The sequence below is a fragment of the Salmo trutta genome, chromosome 12, assembly GCF_901001165.1.
Source record: "Salmo trutta chromosome 12, fSalTru1.1, whole genome shotgun sequence".
Classification (NCBI taxonomy): domain Eukaryota; kingdom Metazoa; phylum Chordata; class Actinopteri; order Salmoniformes; family Salmonidae; genus Salmo; species Salmo trutta.
In genome coordinates, this window is record NC_042968.1 from 71,964,619 (window position 1) to 71,983,097 (window position 18,479).

Sequence of the window (18,479 nt, forward strand, 5' to 3'; positions counted from 1 at the left end):
AGATGCTTAATGTGAGTCTGGAAGGAGAGTTTACAGTCTAACCAGACACCTAGGTATTTGTAGTTGTCCACATATTCTAAGTCAGAACCGTCCAGAGTAGTGATGCTGGACGGGCGAGCAGGTGCGGGCAGCGATCAGTTGAAGAGCATGAATTTAGTTTTACTTGTATTTGAGCAGTTGGAGGTCAACAAGTCACTGGCAGACAGCGCATCACTTACTGCTGAACGACAGCGTTGCATCGTGTGTGTTTCGCGGAGTGATCTTCAAGAAAACAGCAGAAAAAAGATCTGGTAAACCGCAACGCACACGGGCATCTCCCTCAAACTTGCGCAGCTGCTAAGCAGAGACAGAGACAGAGACCGCTGCTAAGCAGAGAGCGCAGATGCACTTGGCCAAATCAATTCCAGTAATGAGTTAAATAATTATAAGTTTACTCTGACACGTCGTGACCCATACTTTAAGGCTGGTCTACACCAATTCAGCATGTTCACACCCTCTAAAGCCTTAGCTCCACCCATCTCTTTAAGGATTCACGTGAGGCCATGCGGTAAACACACCCTATATCTCGGTAAACACAGCTCCCGCTCAGCCCAGTCAAAACTGTTCGCTGCTCTGGCACCCCAATGGTGGAACAAGCTCCCTCACAACGCCAGGACAGCGGAGTCAATCACCACCTTCCGGAGACACCTGAAACCCCACCTCTTTAAGGAATACCTGGGATAGGATAATGTAATCCTTCTACCCCCCCCCCCCCCCCCGAAAGATTTAGATGCACTATTGTAAAGTGGTTGTTCCACTGGATATCTTAAGGTGAATGCACCAACTTGTAAGTCGCTCTGGATAAGAGCGTCTGCTAAATGACTTAAATGTAATGTAAATATCAAAGAAAAGTTTAATTGTCACATGCACAGGATACAGAAGGTGTAAACGGTACAGTGAAGTGGTAACTGGCATAGTAGCAATATCAAAAACAGAAAGTGTCCAGATAAAATATTTCATAAATATTTTATCATTATTATATGATGCTTACCCGGCACACTTGTCTAAATTGATGGGTAATGTAAAGGAAATGCTATAACCACCCCCCCCAGCCACATATAGCTAAGTGGATGGGTCACTATCATCTAGACATGTACACATGTTCATGAAATGCAATAGATGGCCGTAATCACCCCGACACACCTGGCTAACTTGATGGGGCATGTAATAATCCGGCCGAAGTGGAGTCTTTTGTTTAGACATGTAAGTACCTAGGTAGCTAGCTAGCTAAACAAAGAACCGGCATAATCCCAACTCATACTACTGCCAATACAAACATTGTCATAGTTGCAGTATGAATCTGCTAACAAACTAGGTTCAATGTTAGCTAAATAACATTAGGCTATAACTAGCAATGCAAATGCTTTTCTGATTAGAATAATATTACTACACAGATCATACGCGTAACGTTAGCTAGCGAGCCAGCAAGCTAGCGTTTGCTAGCTAACTAACAGTACGCTTTAACTTGCAATAAAAACGACTTTCTGACAAAATTAGAAAATTATTTGAAAATGTAGCTACATCTTACCATGCATGGATGGATGAATACATGGATGAATGCTTCACGGCAGACTGGAATCATTTAACTCTGTTTTGTTTGTAGCTACATCTTGTTTGACCAGCATTGTGTCAAGTCACGTGTGCAGAAAGTAGCCCATCACTTTTTCCAACTGATCTGTCGATTGATGCCCTAAATTTAACAGGCACTATGTTGTTGAGAAAAGTAGCAAAACTTTTGTAGTTCTCAATGGCTAACGTTTTATCTTTCAAAAACGGCACGGTACAAATTACTGTAAACACATACTGAACAGCCCACGTTATAGACAGAAGCAAGCTACATGGCAGACAAATCCAAACTCATCTCCCGGCATGTCCATCCCATCCATTATCTCAGCCAATCATGGCTAGCGGGAAGGTTCCTGACCTTTTTCTGTGGCTATACCAACTAGGCTCGTAATTCAACAATTTATTTGTATTTATGGGTGGAATATAAGTTTGTTATTAAGAACTGGAAGCATAGAAATAGTGCACATAGAACACATCTATCGCATTTATATGAATTTGGTCGTGCTGCCCAAAAAGTTACATATTGCAGCCTTAACATTGTAAGATAGAATATTGTAGCTAGCTAACTAGCTAGCAGCTAGCTAACATCACTTAGCTAGGTTATCTAGCTTCCTAGCTAACTAATGTAGCAAAATAGCTGCCAACTAGAGTCAAGTTTCACATTCAGTATCTAATCAATAGATAGCTAAAACCCACTGTACTAGCAAGCAAATGTGGAAAAACTTGCTACTATCCAACATACATTTTCTGCTGCAAACAAATTAAAACCAATCAAACCAAAATACTTTAATGCAGATGTTTCGGTCATTAACTATGTCAACATTCACAGACAACTTTCAACAGATTATTTGTTAGCTTGAGTCAGAGACATCTAAGTGTTGTTTCATCTGCTTTATACATCCATTGACATCCTCAAACAAGCAGTATGAATGTTAGCGGACTAAACTCTAAAGTTTATGATGAACTTCACCAACAGAGTGGAGCAGAGACCAGGCTTTGTGAAATCTAGCACCGATTACATCAACAAAAACTAGAAAAAAGTTGGTTGTATTTGATTAACTTTATTGTAAAAGTAAGGATTTCAGCAAACAATTAAAGGCATGCAACTACAAAGGACAAACATAGGTACAAGGTACATGATTAGATTTTGTATTGACCTTAGATGAATGGATGTAGTCTGATCTAGATTCCACAAAGCCTGGTCTCTGCTCCACTCTGTTGGTGAAGTTCATCAGAAACTTTGTTCAACTTGGAGTGGAGTTTAGTCCACTATATGAATGTAAACTTTGACATACAGTAAAAGTGTGCGTGTGTGTGTGTTATATCCCATGTAATCCTGACCATCAACCACACAAAGGCAGAAAAGTCAACTTTGCCATTTATAGACATAGAACTAATCCTTGAAGACCACTCCTAATCAACAAATAAATCAATGTGTGCTACTTAACAATACGCTATTTCCAACTGCTCTAATTTAAAAACGCATAATTGTTCCTTTCGTCTCATCATGATCAGAAGTGTTTAATTGAAGACTAAAAGCACATTGCTGCTGGCTTCACGTGTGACGCTCCCTGCCTTGGCTGTGAAAGTGGTCGGCCCAGCTTGCTATATTATAATTGCTCTCTGATACTGTGTGTCTTATTCTGTGTTCATAACTAAGTGAGAATGTGGTAATTACCAGTTGTGAAGTTGTAAATCCCAGTTGCATTCACATTTCTCGTTGAGAAACGCTGATTGGCTAATGGCCAATAAGCTCTTTCAACCATAAACTAAAAGTACAGCTATCATGTTTGTAAACAAATTGTGTTCAAAAACCATATTAATGAATTGCTTTATATAAATAATGTTTTGTTTCATGTAACTGCTGAAAATGCTGTTATCAAGGTAATTTCCTTAGTAGGAGATTTCAGAATGTGGGAGAGATCAGGGTTCAGGGATGATAGATGAGTTTCCTACTAGTAATTACGAGTTGGAGGGGCATTCAAGTGGATTTCTCCTAGTCGTATGAGGTAAATACCACCTTCCCACTTGGTTATGAACGCAGCATAACATTGTGGGACACCCAAGGCATAGCAGATTCTTGAGTTGCTTCTCTTTCTATGCTTGAGTCTCACAGCAGCTATGTTCTGCAATGTTAACTCTCCTCTGACCTTGACCCTGCTCTTACATGTAAGCCAGCAAGGGAATCATAATAGATCTGAAGATATCACAATAAGAATCACAAACACCCAATTCGTTTCTTAAACTAATTTTATTAAGACGGTTGATACACAAAAAATATATATATACTTTTCAAAAGACAACATACGGTATCATTTGAATTTGTTCAGTGCACCATAAAAGGCACTTTAGCCAGGGTTATAGAATTCCCTGGATTTTTCATCCATGCATAGAATTGGAGCAGTAATTTTGTTAAGATGGCAGACTAACAACGTTGTTAACAATCCTGAAGGGTGACATCCTGTATAGACACATTATACCCAGGCACAAACAAGCCTTTAATCTAAGGCATTATTTATAACACAGCAGCCCGGTACAGATCAAAATGAGGGAAATTACTTCATGTTGCTGCTTATAGGGAAAAATAGATAACAGAAAAATGTATTCCTGTGAATACATTTCAAGGGTTAAGATACTTGGTAATGTTATTATTCCTGTCTGTCCAGATGAGTTTCAATGTATTCCGTTTTTACATATTATATTAGTTACAAAAAAATGTGATAAAACAAAAAAAGTAATCCCCTTTTTTTTGTGATTTCAATTGCATATGATGCAAGAAATATTGGATAATATTTTTCTTCCACACTTAGACCTTGTACGTTTGGGAGCCTCCCAACTCAAGAGCTGCGTTGAGTGTATCACTCAATAACAAAGAGCTCATAACCACCTCCTAAATCCCTCTCCTTTCTGGATTTAAACAAAGACACCTCCCGAAAGACAAACACTCACTTTCTCTCACACACACACACAGACACTCTCTTGTAATACATGCACACATTCTGTCTTCAACACACAAATACACACAGTCTGCTCGCCTTGCGAGTGTCTAACATTGTGAGAAAGGGAAATGTGCCGTGTGTTGAGGATTGCTTGGCTCGTGTGTATCTATGAGCAAAGGAAGCCCTTGTCAGAGGCTGGGCCAGAATCTGCTGGGTTAATGACTGGATTAACTGACAGCCCATCTGATTTACCCTGCTTTCTGTCAGTACTCTCAGAGAGCCTAGCTGTCACAGACTGTCTGATACTACAACACCCCCTTCATTCACTGTTACTTGCCTGTGGAGGTTCAGTTCAGTGGGATGCCAGTGCTCCCCTTATATGCTGACTATTGTGGGTTAAAAGTTTTGGCTCATAATAGCTTCAATGGGGCCTCCCGAGTGGCGCAGTGGTCTATTGCACAAACCATCTTTTGATTTCTGAACGTGTCAGCACCGGGTACTCGGGATGTGGCAGTGTTATTAATGTCATGTTAAATCAGGACTTTTGATTTGAACATATGGGGTGTTTTAGTTTTGTAGGCGAGGCTACCTATTTCTGATCTCGCTCCCAATGATCAGTACTTCAGTTTATTATGTTGCTGTCCAGAGGTTCTGAATTTGCGATGCACCCGACTGTCCACATTTATCTGCACATTTGAAAAGTTTTGGGGTGTTTACTAAGCTATTTGATTTAATATATATCTATATATGTATATAGTTGAACGGAATAAGTTAGAGCATGCACACTTGCATGCATGCACTCACTCATTCACACATGCGCATAGAAACACACAAACAATGCATTATTAGTTAGCTACATAATAATTTAGGTGGGGGAAAAAAACATATTGGTCCATTCAAACAATGTTTGGTTGAGGAAGCTCACTTGGTTTTAAGATGGCTGCTTTTGGTGACAGTATCAAAACAAATGAATGACTAATTAATAATTAATTACTCAACAAATATACATTTGTGTAATGAACAATAACTAGTACAATCATAACAATAAAAACATAAAAATGATTATACAAACTGTATACTTTTGGTACAGTATTGCTGTTTCTTTAAGAAACATGGCTGAATGGAATGTTTGAAGGGAATGTCTTTATACCCAGCAGGTCATAATCACAAAGCTTTTCTTTGTATTGTGAGAGCATTTTCAAAGAGATAAAAAGAGGCAATACAATAAAAATACATTTACATTTGTACAATTACACACAGAATGGGTTTACACTTACGGTTCAACCATCTATCACATCTGATTTCCATTTTTCTTGGCACTGGACATAAATAATTACTCCCTAACCTACAATAATTCCAAATATAGTTTTTCCTGAGTTCAATCATTTAAATGTAAATTCTTCATTTTTCATCTTTTTTTGTTGGTCTTTACAAATCTCACAATGTTTTGGGTAAAAACTTGCTTTGGGGTTGACTTTAGTTTGCATTGAGGAAAGTAAAATGTGTCTCTTATCTAGACATAATACAATTTCAGATAAATATTATATTTTAAAAAAAGGACTATAAAAACTATTCATTCGCAAAGGCTCCTAAGTAACATTGTCATGCATGGACATTTAGTTATACATTCTGCTTGTATGTAACAGATGGCTTGGAGAAAAACAGTATGATGTACAGTGCATTTGGAAAGTATTCCGACACATTCCCTTTTTCTACATTTTGTTACGTTACAGCCTTATTCTAAAATGTATTAAATCATTTTTTCCCCCTCATCAATCTACACACAATACCCCATAATGACAAAGCAAAAACAGTTTTTTTGCAAATATATTACAAATTAAAAACTGAAATATGACCATTTCCATAAGTATTCAGACCCATTACTCAGTACTTTGTTGAAGCACCTTTGGCAGCAATTACATCTTTGAGTCTTCTTGGGTATGATGCTACAAGCTTGGCACACCTGTATTTGGGTATGATCTCCCATTCTTCTCTGCAGATCCTCTCAAGCTCTGTCTGGTTGGATGGGAAAGCGTAGCTGCACAGATATTTTCAGGTCTCTCCAGAGATGTTTGGTCAGGTTCAAGTCCGGGCTCTGACTGGGCCACTCAAGGACATTCTGAGACTTGTCCCGAAGCCACTCCTGGGTTGTCTTGACTGTGTGCTTACGGACATTGTCCTGTTGGAAGGTGAACCTTTGCCCCAGTCTGAGGTCCTGAGCGCTCTGGAGCAGGTTTTCATCAAGGATCTCTCTGTACTTCTCTCTGTACTCTCTGTACTTTTCTCTTGATCCTGACTAGTCTTCCAGTCCCTGCCTCTGAAAAACATCCCCACTGCATGATGCTGCCACCACCATTGTTCACCGTAGGGTTGGTGCCAGGTTTCCTCCAGATGTGACGCTTGGCATTCAGGCCAAAGAGTTAATCTTGGTTTCATCAGACCAAATAATCTGCGTTTCTTACACACAGGTCAGATTCCTTTAGGTGCCTTTCAACAAACTCCAAGCAGGCTGTCATTGTCACGTCCTGACCATAGTAAGATGTGATTTTCTATGGTAGAGTAGGTTAGGGCGTGACAGGGGGTGTTTTGTGTTTTTCTATGTTTTCTATTTCTATGTTTAAGTTCTAGTTTTTCTATTTCTATGTTGTTTTTTGGGTTGATCTCTAATTGGAGGCAGCTGGGGTTCGTTACCTCTGATTGGAGATCATATATAAGTAGGGGTTTTTCTTCCTGGGTTTTGTGGGTGATATCTTTTGAGTAGTGTTTGTTTCTCTCTGCGTCACGGTTTGTTTTGTAAATTCAGTTATTTATGTTTTGCAAAGTTTCACGGATTTAATAAAATGTGGAACTACAACCACGCTGCACTTTGGTCCGATCCTTTTGAACGCCGTGACAGTCATGTGCCTTTTACTGAGGAGTGGCTTCAGTCTGGCGACTCTACCATAAAGGCCTGATTGGTGGAGTGCTGCAGAGATGGTTGTCCTTCTGGAAGGTTCTCCCATCTCCACAGAGGAACTCAGGTGCTCATCGGGTACTTCGTCACCTCCCTGACCAAGGCCCTTCTCCCCCGATTGCTCAGTTTGGCTGGGAGACCAGCTTTAGGAAGAGTCTTGGTGGTTCCAAACTTCTTCCATTTAAGAATGATGGAGGCCACTGTGTTCTTGGGGACCTTCAATGCTGCAGAAATGTTTTGGTACCCTTCCCCAGACCTGTGCCTTGACACAATCCTGTCTCGGAGCTCCAAGGATTATTCCTTTGACCTGATGGCTTGTTTTTTTCTCTGACATGCACTGTCAACTGTGGGACCTTATATAGACAGGTGTGTGCCTTTCCAAATCATGTCCAATCAATTTAATTTACCACAGGTGGACTCCAATCAAGTTGTAGAAAAGGATGATAAATGGAAAAGGGATGCACCTGAGCTGAATTTCAAATCGCATAGCAAAGGCTCTGAATACATATTTAAATAGGTAAAAAATATATATTTTTTTTAATTAGCAAAAACCTGTTTACACTTTGTCTTTATGTGGTATTGTTTGTAGATTGATGAGTTTTTAAAATATTTTTATCGATTTTAAAATAAGGCTGTAATGTAACGAAATGTGGAAAAAGGGAAGGGGTCTGAAAACTTTCCGAATGCATTGTAACTCAAGTGAAACGGAATGAAAGAGAGAAACAAAAAAATAAGGTATCTGACTAGCTCACCAGAATAACCCATTCTCATGCTTGTGCTTCAAAATCCGACATCTACATAAATTAAGAGGTAGCCTTTTCCCAATCTTTCCTGACTTATATAAAGACAGATACCCCTTGGTATTGGAGAACATTGGATATTTTAGCTTTGTTGATCTGTCTGAAATCTTTAAATCTGACATGGTGTCTTCCAGCCACCCATATACAGTAATACAATTTTAATTAAAACTACAGTCAATGTGATAGAACAGGTGTCAGTCCAGAATCTATCTCTAAATTGCCTACAATAAGGGGCCTTGACATTTCCAATCACAACAACTGTGGATGTCGAGAGACAAAAACAGTTTCTCTAATAATGTTTTTAAAAGTCAATCTTTTGTCTCTTTTTTTCACTGACTGACTCTTATTGTGCCGCCATCAGAGAGGCACAATTCATTGAGAAGAATGCAATGAATTTCCTGTTAGTTCTTAGGGGATATGTTTTGTTTTTCCTGTTGCTAGGAGCCGGGGTCTTTTTTTTCACCCTCGCTGACTTTCCGTCTGGAACTATGCTGGGAGGCTAGAGAGGTGAATGTTAGGAGCCTGGACTAGACTAGAGCCGCCCCCCACCCTCCCATTCCTGCTCCTCCCACCCCGCCCCCGACCTCACCACTTTCAGGTGGGGTCACGGGTGAGAACGGGTGGGTGTTTGTGGTGTGACTAAAGAGAGGGGGGTAATGCTTTCTTAAGCATGGTGAAAGAGCGACCAAATAGCACGAGGCCCCTCGGTGTGTCAGAAAGGGGAGACGGTGGTGCTGATGATCTCATGCCATGCTGCTGGTTGGCGTGCTCTGAGTGCTGCCAATGCTGGCATTAGCACTACTGTTCTCAGAGGGGGAGGGGTTCGTAGAAACGGGTTGCCGTTTGCTGGTCAGAGAGCAAGGACATCCTGGGGAGAGAGAAAATGTTTTTTGATTTATGGCAAACCAAATTTCAGCTTGCAAAACTGTTGCCTCTGGGGTGCAAACCAGTTGCCTCTGCCTCTAATAAAGACTAATTTACTTGTTGGTTGATTGATTGCATGAATGATTGAGGGAGAAAGACCATGAGCGAGATCAGAAAAGGAGAAGACGGGTTTTCCTGATCTATATGCGTTGCCTACATTACCATTCCCTATTCATGGAAAATATAGCTCTTTATGTTTAATTGTAACTGGCATCAACCAGAAACAGTGACTAGCATCTTACCTGAGAGGTTTACTGCAGTCGACCCGACATCCAGTCCAGTGGGATATCCTAGATCCCATAAAACAGAATAATACCGTTTTAAAATGAAGTCATGGTAAAATGAGAGATCTCAAATCAAGAGAAAAAGACCTCTAAAACACTTTTGAAGCATGTCATTGTAACACCACAAAAGAGATAGTGGGACTCCGAGTCACCTGTGCGGATCTTGATGAACCACAGAGCTCCGATAAGCAGAACTCCGATCAGGAAGCCTCCGAAAGCGATGCCCAGCACGGCTGACAGACCAAAGTCAATACACACAGCTAGAACACACAGAAGAAACACATGAATGCATGTCTTACATTGGGGTATTTTCTAGTATCGTTGGATATCAGCGGAATCACAGAGATCAAATTGTATTGGTCATATACATGTGTTTAGCAGATGTTATTGCAGGTGTAGCGAAATGCTTGTAATTTAAACCATTATTATTCCTCCTATGATTTCCTCATTTTCAGTACACTTCATAGGCACACAACCAGTTAACATTACAAGCTGATTATTATTTTTTGGTCTTAAGCACATTGCACAATTTAGGCCAAATCTGTTTGTGGAAGCAAATGCTTATCGCTGTTGTGTACTCGCTAGTTCTGGCTTTCTCATCATGCGATATGAAGTCCCAGAGCTTGGCCCTGGCAGTGCCATCAGGGCAGCCTGTGTGTGGCATGGTCCCGCACAAGCCGTTGCAGCAATTACAGATGTAGTTGCAAACAAAACAACTGAAGCCAATGGCTGAGGCAGAATTGCTCTCTCTCGACAGAACTCTCAAATCAACTATTCTGACAAGTCAGAAAACAGGCCTTGGCCATGTGCTGCATTGACACAGGCTTCTGACACTAACACACGCACACAAACATGTGTGCATCCTAGCAATTGAGCATATGTGCACAAATGCATGCACACCAAGGCACACACACGTTTCCCTGCTTCTGCTTCCTTACTAGTGAACATTTCCAACATGGATCCTGAGAATTTGTGAGGAAGCTAATCATCAGTCCCATGGGCAGAAGCCATCCTGTTTCTTACCCTGTGCAGTTTCTCACCTGCCACCTTAAGCATCCTGTGCCACTGCGCTACATGCTAGGCTCAGCACTACGCTAGGCTACCGACCGCTCTCTCTTTTCCTGAAGGAAAGACAGGATGCAGGAAGGGTGAGGGACAGCATTCTGTTTGTTTGGCTGCACCTATTGCCACCATCCAAGCCATCTGTATCTGGTTAACATTGTTATTTATGGTGTCTATGTTATAGTCTATGTTCTTTAAATAATAATAAAGATCATTCATCGCCTCACCTTATTAAAATCACTTAATCATCACTGCTCTACTGTCACAATATATTGAAACCTTTGTGTGCCAATGAAATTAAACTAATGTGGAGAATACATCCTTCAATAAAGTCTAATGAATTAGATTGTAAGTGATTAAAGTTATCTTTATAGGAGGATAATTAATGATCTACTACTGTACTAACAATACAGACTCACTGGTCCCGTGTGGCTCAGTTGGTAGAGCATGGTGTTTGCAACGCCAGGGTTGTGGGTTCGATTCCCATGGGGGACCAGTACACAAAAAAAAAAATGAAATGTATGCATTCACAACTGTAAGTCGCTCTGGATAAGAGTGTCAGCTAAATGACTAAAATGTAAAATGCAAAGGCCCTGTCCCAGTTCATGTCTAAACAGAAACCTGTTTTACAGTCTTTCTTTTATTTGTTTTCCAGAATGGGCCGACTTTTTATTTGTGTGTTTGGGTTAGACAGCAAAGCTGAACAAACAGAGACAGGAAGCAGAAGCCTTGTTGTAGGTGGGGAGGAGGTGGAGAAGACGGACAGCAGCAGGCCTGTACTATGACACTACTACTCCAAAGTGCCCTCTGGGGGACAGCTACCAAACAGGAAGGACAACCGAGGGGAGTCACATCCTGGCCAATGAAAGCAGGCGGGACCCCCAGCAACAACATCAGGAGTCAGCCTGCTTCAACTGTCATAAAAGCTAAATTCTAACACTCTGGCCAGAATTCTGAAGCAGAACTGAGAGCCCAGAAAGTTGGCTGGCTCCAGTTGTTTGGTGTGTGCACTGTGTAGTCACTTGGCAGGCGTGGATAAAAAGAAGCGCTTAGGTCAATGAGGAGTTGCCTGCAGTTTAATGGGAGGAAACGTTGTTCCCTTGCCACTGATTCCCGTTCAGCCATTCTCCATCACAAGTCCCTGAGTCCCTCCACACGCTCACATCACCTTTCCATTACATAAGAACCAGAATGGGCTGGCCAATAAAACAGGATGCAAAAACAAAAATGAGCAGCGAGGGTCTGGCTGTGTCGCCTCCAACCCCATCACCATCAAGCCGCTGATGCTCCAACCTGTATCCTCTTCTTCTCCTGCATGAGGAAATTGCAGGAAACAATTACTTGTTGGTATAGCTGGGGAGCTATGTTCCAAGCCAAAACATGAACCTGAGGTTCGTTCTCTTTTCTTTTTCACCCCAAAATAATGGGCTTGCAGAGGGTTGAGGAATGCAAGGTTAGTTCCTGACTCATCTGCCCAGAGATTGTCCTCCCCTTTGAAGAGCGACACCTTCCCCTCTTTGTTTTCTGGGGTTTCTGACAATAGCTCCAGTAATTTTTTTGGGACAGACAGCCGCTCGGCCAGACCTCGGACACAATGGATCCCCCCGAGGGTCATTACTGGCTGATTGTGGCCACAAAGTCAGGCTGCAGGCCTTCCTAAGGAAGAGGCCCCACCCCACCTCGCATCCCCTCTACGACCCCTCTCTTTTCGTATATCCTGAACTCATCATCGCCATGACAACAGGCCCAACGTTAAAGTGGAGGTCGATGGAAGGCGAGACAACTGAAACAGACGGACAGACTGGCAGCAGCTGCTGTGGCTGGAATGAGATGGATGATGGAATGTTCTGAGAGGGGAATTGCTGAGGAGGACAATGCGGTGGCTCTCCTATTATTGCATTTGACAGCAGTGTTAGTGCTGATTTCATTTGGATATCTTTTGGTTTTCCACAGGAAAGAAGATGGCACATTATAGCATAGGGGAAGTTGGGGGTCATATCAACGATAGAGAAGAGTCATGTTTAAAAATACACTCAATTTGAATTTATGAATTCTGTCATTTAAGGGCCAACATTGGGGTTATCATTGTACTGTAAATGTTGACTGATGCCAAAGCTGATAAGAGAAAAAGTAAGGGTTGAGTTGCTAGAAGGACAAACTACACTACAACAACAGAGTTGGAAGGATTTGGAGTTAACTGAACTCACTTGGTGGTGGGATGTATGTCTGGGTGACCTCCAAATTCCTCTTCACTCTTCCTCCATCTCCACATTTCTACAAGAGAATACGAAGAGAGTGAGACACACATCATTCATTTTGCTTTGTTGGCAAAGATACTAAAACCAACTCAAAACATCAAAAATGCTTTAAGGTGAAAGGGAAAGTTCACTAAATATTTGGGTTGTTGACTAAGCTACAGTTTAGAATGAACCATGTTTAGTGAGTAACAGTTGGCACACACTATCCATTGAAGCATATTCTCTGTGTATGATATTTCATTTTCAGTCTAGCTCTAAATGTATACTTTCTGGAACCGTTGTTGCTGTTATGAGACTGAAATCAATTTGTCAGACAAAAATGTATTTAAGGATCTATGAAAAATGCTCAATAATGAAAGAAAGCATACTAAAAGAAAAAACTAGAACATATTTTCTCATTGAAAATGAGAAACACACACACCTACATGCACACACACACCTCCCCCCAACACACACCTACACCTAAAGTTGAAGTGGGAAGTTTACATACACTTAGGTTGGAGTCATTAAAACTCATTTTTCAACCACTCCACATATTTCTTGTTAACAAACTATAGTTTTGGCAAGTCGGTTAGGACATCTACTTTGTGCATGACACAAGTGATTTTTCCAACAATTGTTTACAGACAGATAATTTCACTTAAATTCATTGTATCACAATTCCAGTGGGTCAGAAGTTTACATACACTAAGTTGACTGTGCCTTTAAACAGCTTTGAAAATTCCAGAAAATGATGTCATGGCTTTAGAAGCTTCTGATAGGCTAATTGACATCATTTGAGTGCCTCTTTGCTTGACATCATGGGAAAATCAAAAGAAATCAGCCAAGACCTCAGAAATAAAATTGTAGACCTCCACAAGTCTGGTTCATCCGTGGGAGCAATTTCCAAATGACTGAAGGTACCACGTTCATCTGTAAAAACAATAGTATGCAAGTATAAACGCCATGGGACCACGCGTACGTCATACCGCTCAGGAAAAAGACGCATTCTGTCTCCTAGAGATGAACATACTTTGGTGCGAAAAGTGCAAATAAATCCCAGAACGACAGCAAAGGACCTTGTGAAGATGCTGGAGGAAACGGGTACAAAAGCATCTATATCCACAGTAAAACGAGTCCTATATCGACATAACCTGAAAGGCCGCTCAGCAAGGAAGAAGCCACTGCTCCAAAACCGCCATAAAAAAGCCAGAAGAAGTCTGTTTGCAACTGCACATGGGGACAAAGATCCTACTTTTTGGAGAAATGTCCTCTGGTCTGATGAAACAAAAATAGAACTGTTTGGCCATAATGACCATTGTTATGTTTGGAGGAAAAAGGGGGAAGCTTGCAAGCTGAAGAACACCATCCCAACCATGAAGCACGGGGGTGGCAGCATCATGTTGTGGGGGTGCTTTGCTGCAGGAGGGACTGGTGCACTTCACAAAATAGATGGCATCATGAGGGAGGAAAATTATGTGGATATATTGAAGCAACATCTCAAGACATCAGTCAGGCAGTTAAAGCTTGGTAGCAAATGGGTCTTCCAAATGGACAATGACCCCAAGCATACTTCCAATCTTGTGGCAAAATGGCTTAAGGAAAACAAAGTCAAGGTATTAGAGTGGCCATCACACAGCCCTGACCTCAATCCCATAGAAAATGTGTGGGCAGAACTGAAAAAGCGTGTGTGAGCAAGGAGGCCTACAAACCTGACTCAGTTACACCAGCTCTGTCAGGAGGAATGGTCAAAAATTCACCCAACTTATTGTGGGAAGCTTGTGGAAGGCTACCAAAAAAAAATGTTTGACCCAAGTTAAACAATTTAAAGGCAATGCTTAAAAATACTAATTGAGTGTATGTAAAGTTCTGACCCACTGGGAATGTGATGAAAGAAATAAAAGCTGAAATAAATAATTCTCTACTATTATTCTGACATTTCACAATCTTAAAATAAAGTGGTGATCCTAACTGACAAAAGACAGGGAATTTTTACTAAGATTAAATGTCAGGAATTGTGAAAAACTGAGTTTAAACGTATTTGGCTAAGGTGTATGTAAACTTCAACTGTACATACCTCACTGAAGCAGAGTTTGACAGAGCACTCCAGGTCCCAGCTAGTGGACGCCAGGTCTTGGAGCAGCTCTAGGGAGAAGCTAACCCTGGTACTGTTGGGGCACATGGTGGAGGCGCACATCTCTGACCTGAAGGGCATGTCCCTGACCACCGGGCATGAGCCCTTGGAGCGCACCGAGCAGTTGATCACCTTGATGGTCAGCACAATCTCCCCCAGCATCCTCCCTGAGATCTGGAGGAGAGGAGAGGGATGAGTGGGGACAGGAATGATTGGAGTGCTAGAAATGTTTGCATACACTGCAGTATGGGTGTTGTTTTGTGGCCTAGAGCAGGCCTGGTGGGAGACGTTGGTGGATGCATTTGCTCCCATGTACATACTGCATACTACATTGAATGGTCACTATATCATATATGGTGTTATACTGTATATGAATATGACGATACTATGTACTGTAGCTACATCCAGTCCTCTCCTGGATGGAGCTACATCCCCAAACATTAATTAATACCTGTAGATGGAAGAGACTTTTGCTTTGTGTGTTAGGAGTCATACAGATGTGAAGGTGTGCAGGGCTTAGAGGATGAGCATTTGGGCACGGCGGAGGAACTGGGAGAGCATTAGAAAGAGCAGGAAGGTGTTGGAGTGAAATAAATAAAAAGGCTCTCACCTCTGCGTAGATCCTCTTGTCGCTCTGCACCTTGGCGTTGAGGTCCAGAGGGGAGCGGTAGTCTGGAGAAGTGTACAGCTGCATGATCAGAGGCATCTGAGGGGGGCTAGGGGGCGATGGGGTGGTCTCGGTGGGTGCAGTCTCTGTGACTGAGACAGCAAGACACAACGTTCACCTGTCAGTAAGAATCCATTTGTACATGATACTACAGGATAGGTGTACCATATATTTGTTTTAATAAAATCATAAATAATAATAATGTTGGCTAAGCTAGTTAGCTAGTCTAGTACAGGAGCCTGCTGGCAACAGTGGCATAGTGTTAGCTACCAATTACTGAGAAAGCTTGATAAAGCATATTCTTATTGCAGTTTTGCACCATTATACCAACCAACAGTATGAGCATGTATGATTGTAGAACTGGTCACTCTGCGTCGGAATTTGCATTAACTTCATACATTAACTAATCGGAACATTTGTCAAATTTACAGGAACTCCCTAGTCATGCTACCCTTGCTAGAGGCTAATATTGACTATGCTCACTGTGACTATAACTGTATTTTACCTGGTGTGTGGTCCTTATTCCCAAGGACCAGTGTGACCATGGTGCCCTCGGTTCGGATCTCAGAGTAGCTGGTGATGGTGCTTGCTTTGAAATGGTCCAAGGCCTTCTTCTGTACAGCATCAGCACTGTCTGTGGGGATGTCGACCGTGGGAGGGATCGTATGCATCATTTTGGTGGCAGCAAGCATGATCACGTTGTTAGACTGAGCAAAATAGAGATAAAATTAACATAATGTGATATAATATAGTACTGTATGGTTATTTTCAAATTTATATAGGACACCATTGTCAGTCACAGAGTATAATGCATACTGATCTGAGCCTGAAATGATGACCAGACAAATGCAGGTAAAATGTCTGAGTCATTGGTGATTCAGTTTCAGGCATTGATACTACAATTTAGTCAATTGTAGATGTTATCCAGTGCTTACACAGAAGCTGGTGTGCTGTGGGTCATGGATGCTCCACGTGGTACCCTGAGGACCTCTTAGGAACAGACTGATCTGCCTCTCACTGATGACGTGCACAGAGACATAGCTGGAACCATAAAACAGCGTTGATTTACCGTACCAAGAACACCAACAACCAACACAATAACCCGTATAAGGCCACTATCATGGAAAGTGTTGCTAATGTTTTCAGCCAAGAGACTCTTCGGTGTCTTACCGAATGCTGACATCCTCAGGGATGTTAACGATGTATAGTTCTTTCTCAGTGTGACTGTTGAGAGGCTGGTTCGAGCAGGACTTGATCGAGGAAGGTATGCTTGATTTGAATGTCAGATAGTGCTTGAGGGAGTGCCATTCATTTTCAAGTGTACAGTTTTTGGAGCCAGTTGGAAGGATTCTTGTTCCTGTAAAATCATTCATATTTATTATTCAGATTTGTTACATCATCTGTCATTCTTCGGTCACAGCAAAAACGGACAGTTTGTGGGAGTTGTGTAAGTTTGAGGTACGTTGTATGTATCTGACTGTATCTGACAGTGTCTTACCCTCTCTGCCTGTGGAAGCGATGCTCGTTGGGTTCTGGACGGTGGTGAAAGACGTCACCCCACCAAACTCCTCGGTGGCCCACCTCACTAGATCTTCGTTGTCTGTGGGCAGGGCTTTTCTATGGACGTTGCCTTTTGAACCATAAAACATTATATTGGAGTTATTGGCCACCTGGAGAGTGAAGGAAAATACATTAGACATTTAATTTCAGGTCTCTTTGACTATCTATTGTATGTAAGTTATGATACTATGGGTTCACTTCAATTGAACCAATATTGCAATAATGCTACACAGTCCGCTGGTCAAACTAGACCACAGAATAAAAATGTACATGCTACTTATTAAGTTATATTCTCAGGTAGACTCCCCTCACAATTCAAATATTAAGAAGAGGCGTGTGCCAAGGCAGTAGTTCATAAACAAACACACTACATATATAAGGCAAGTTTGATTGAATCTGTCTGTTAACATGATCCACTCCATTATTTTTAATTTCCTTTATGTACGTGGAGGGATTCTTGTTTATATACAGTACAACCCTAAGTCATTAAGCAACTCTACCTCTATGAGGGTCAGACAGCTCTGTTTGTCTGCTCATTGTTACCGTGGCATCAGGTGAGTCAGCGCCTTATTTAGAGGCTGCTACCTCATGTTTGCCCAATGTGTCTGACAACAGCCACATCAAAGCATGCCCCCCCTCTTCCTCTCCCTCCCTCTCTCTCTCGCTCTCTGTCTCTCTCTCTCTCCCTCTTTCTGTCTGTCTATATCTTGATCTCTCTCTCTTTTTCCATCTCTCCATCTCTTTCTCTCTCTCTCTCGCTCTCTTTATTCTCTGAGCAGAGCAGAGCCATTTGAAGAGGAATGTTTATTATGCTAAAGTGTCTACAAGCCCGGTTGAACAACCCCATTGGAGCCAAGGTCATTCCTTCGCTTCCTGAGTGGGGCCAGGAAATGGGGACCTTTTTAACTCTGTGCGTCAGTGGAGTCGGCAGGAATCTGGCTCCATACGGGTATAAATATATACATCCAGCCTAGTGTATGCACACTACAGCACACATTACCGTTTCCCCAACAGGCCAGGGAAATAATGGACTGTACATGCACTCAAGTAGGTGTTCTAATGTATCGGTCGGTTATGTGCCATTTTGGTGTAACCTAAGAGTCGCGCCCAATCTGTACTCATCTGCTAATCAAATATTTGTATAAAGACAACTATACTTCTATAAGCATATTAAAAAGCAATTTGATTATTTGCCCAAGAGCTTGAGAATAGAGTTCCTTTATATATTATACAGAGCATATGGATGGAGCAGATATCCATTTCCCTTTGGATCCTGTCTCAACAATGGCTTCATTTTCTCCCCCATCAATGTTC

The 18,479-nt window shown here is 41.6% G+C and overlaps 1 protein-coding gene across 2 annotated transcripts in view; it reads right to left on the reverse strand.

Moving 5' to 3' along the window:
* Window positions 1-8,328: 8,328 nt before the first annotated feature.
* Window positions 8,329-18,479, reverse strand: part of LOC115204094 (endoglin) — a 45,438-nt gene continuing 35,287 nt past the window's right edge. For both annotated transcript variants that reach the window (XM_029769403.1, XM_029769402.1), the window contains exons 5-14: window positions 17,104-17,275; window positions 16,776-16,962; window positions 16,541-16,646; window positions 16,111-16,312; window positions 15,549-15,697; window positions 14,882-15,112; window positions 12,775-12,841; window positions 9,658-9,765; window positions 9,464-9,511; window positions 8,329-9,165 (exon numbers count right to left, since the gene is read on the reverse strand). In XM_029769403.1, coding sequence (XP_029625263.1) covers window positions 9,041-9,165; window positions 9,464-9,511; window positions 9,658-9,765; window positions 12,775-12,841; window positions 14,882-15,112; window positions 15,549-15,697; window positions 16,111-16,312; window positions 16,541-16,646; window positions 16,776-16,962; window positions 17,104-17,275 — 1,395 coding nt within the window. In that variant the 3' untranslated portion in view covers window positions 8,329-9,040. The remainder of the gene's footprint in view (window positions 9,166-9,463; window positions 9,512-9,657; window positions 9,766-12,774; window positions 12,842-14,881; window positions 15,113-15,548; window positions 15,698-16,110; window positions 16,313-16,540; window positions 16,647-16,775; window positions 16,963-17,103; window positions 17,276-18,479) is intronic.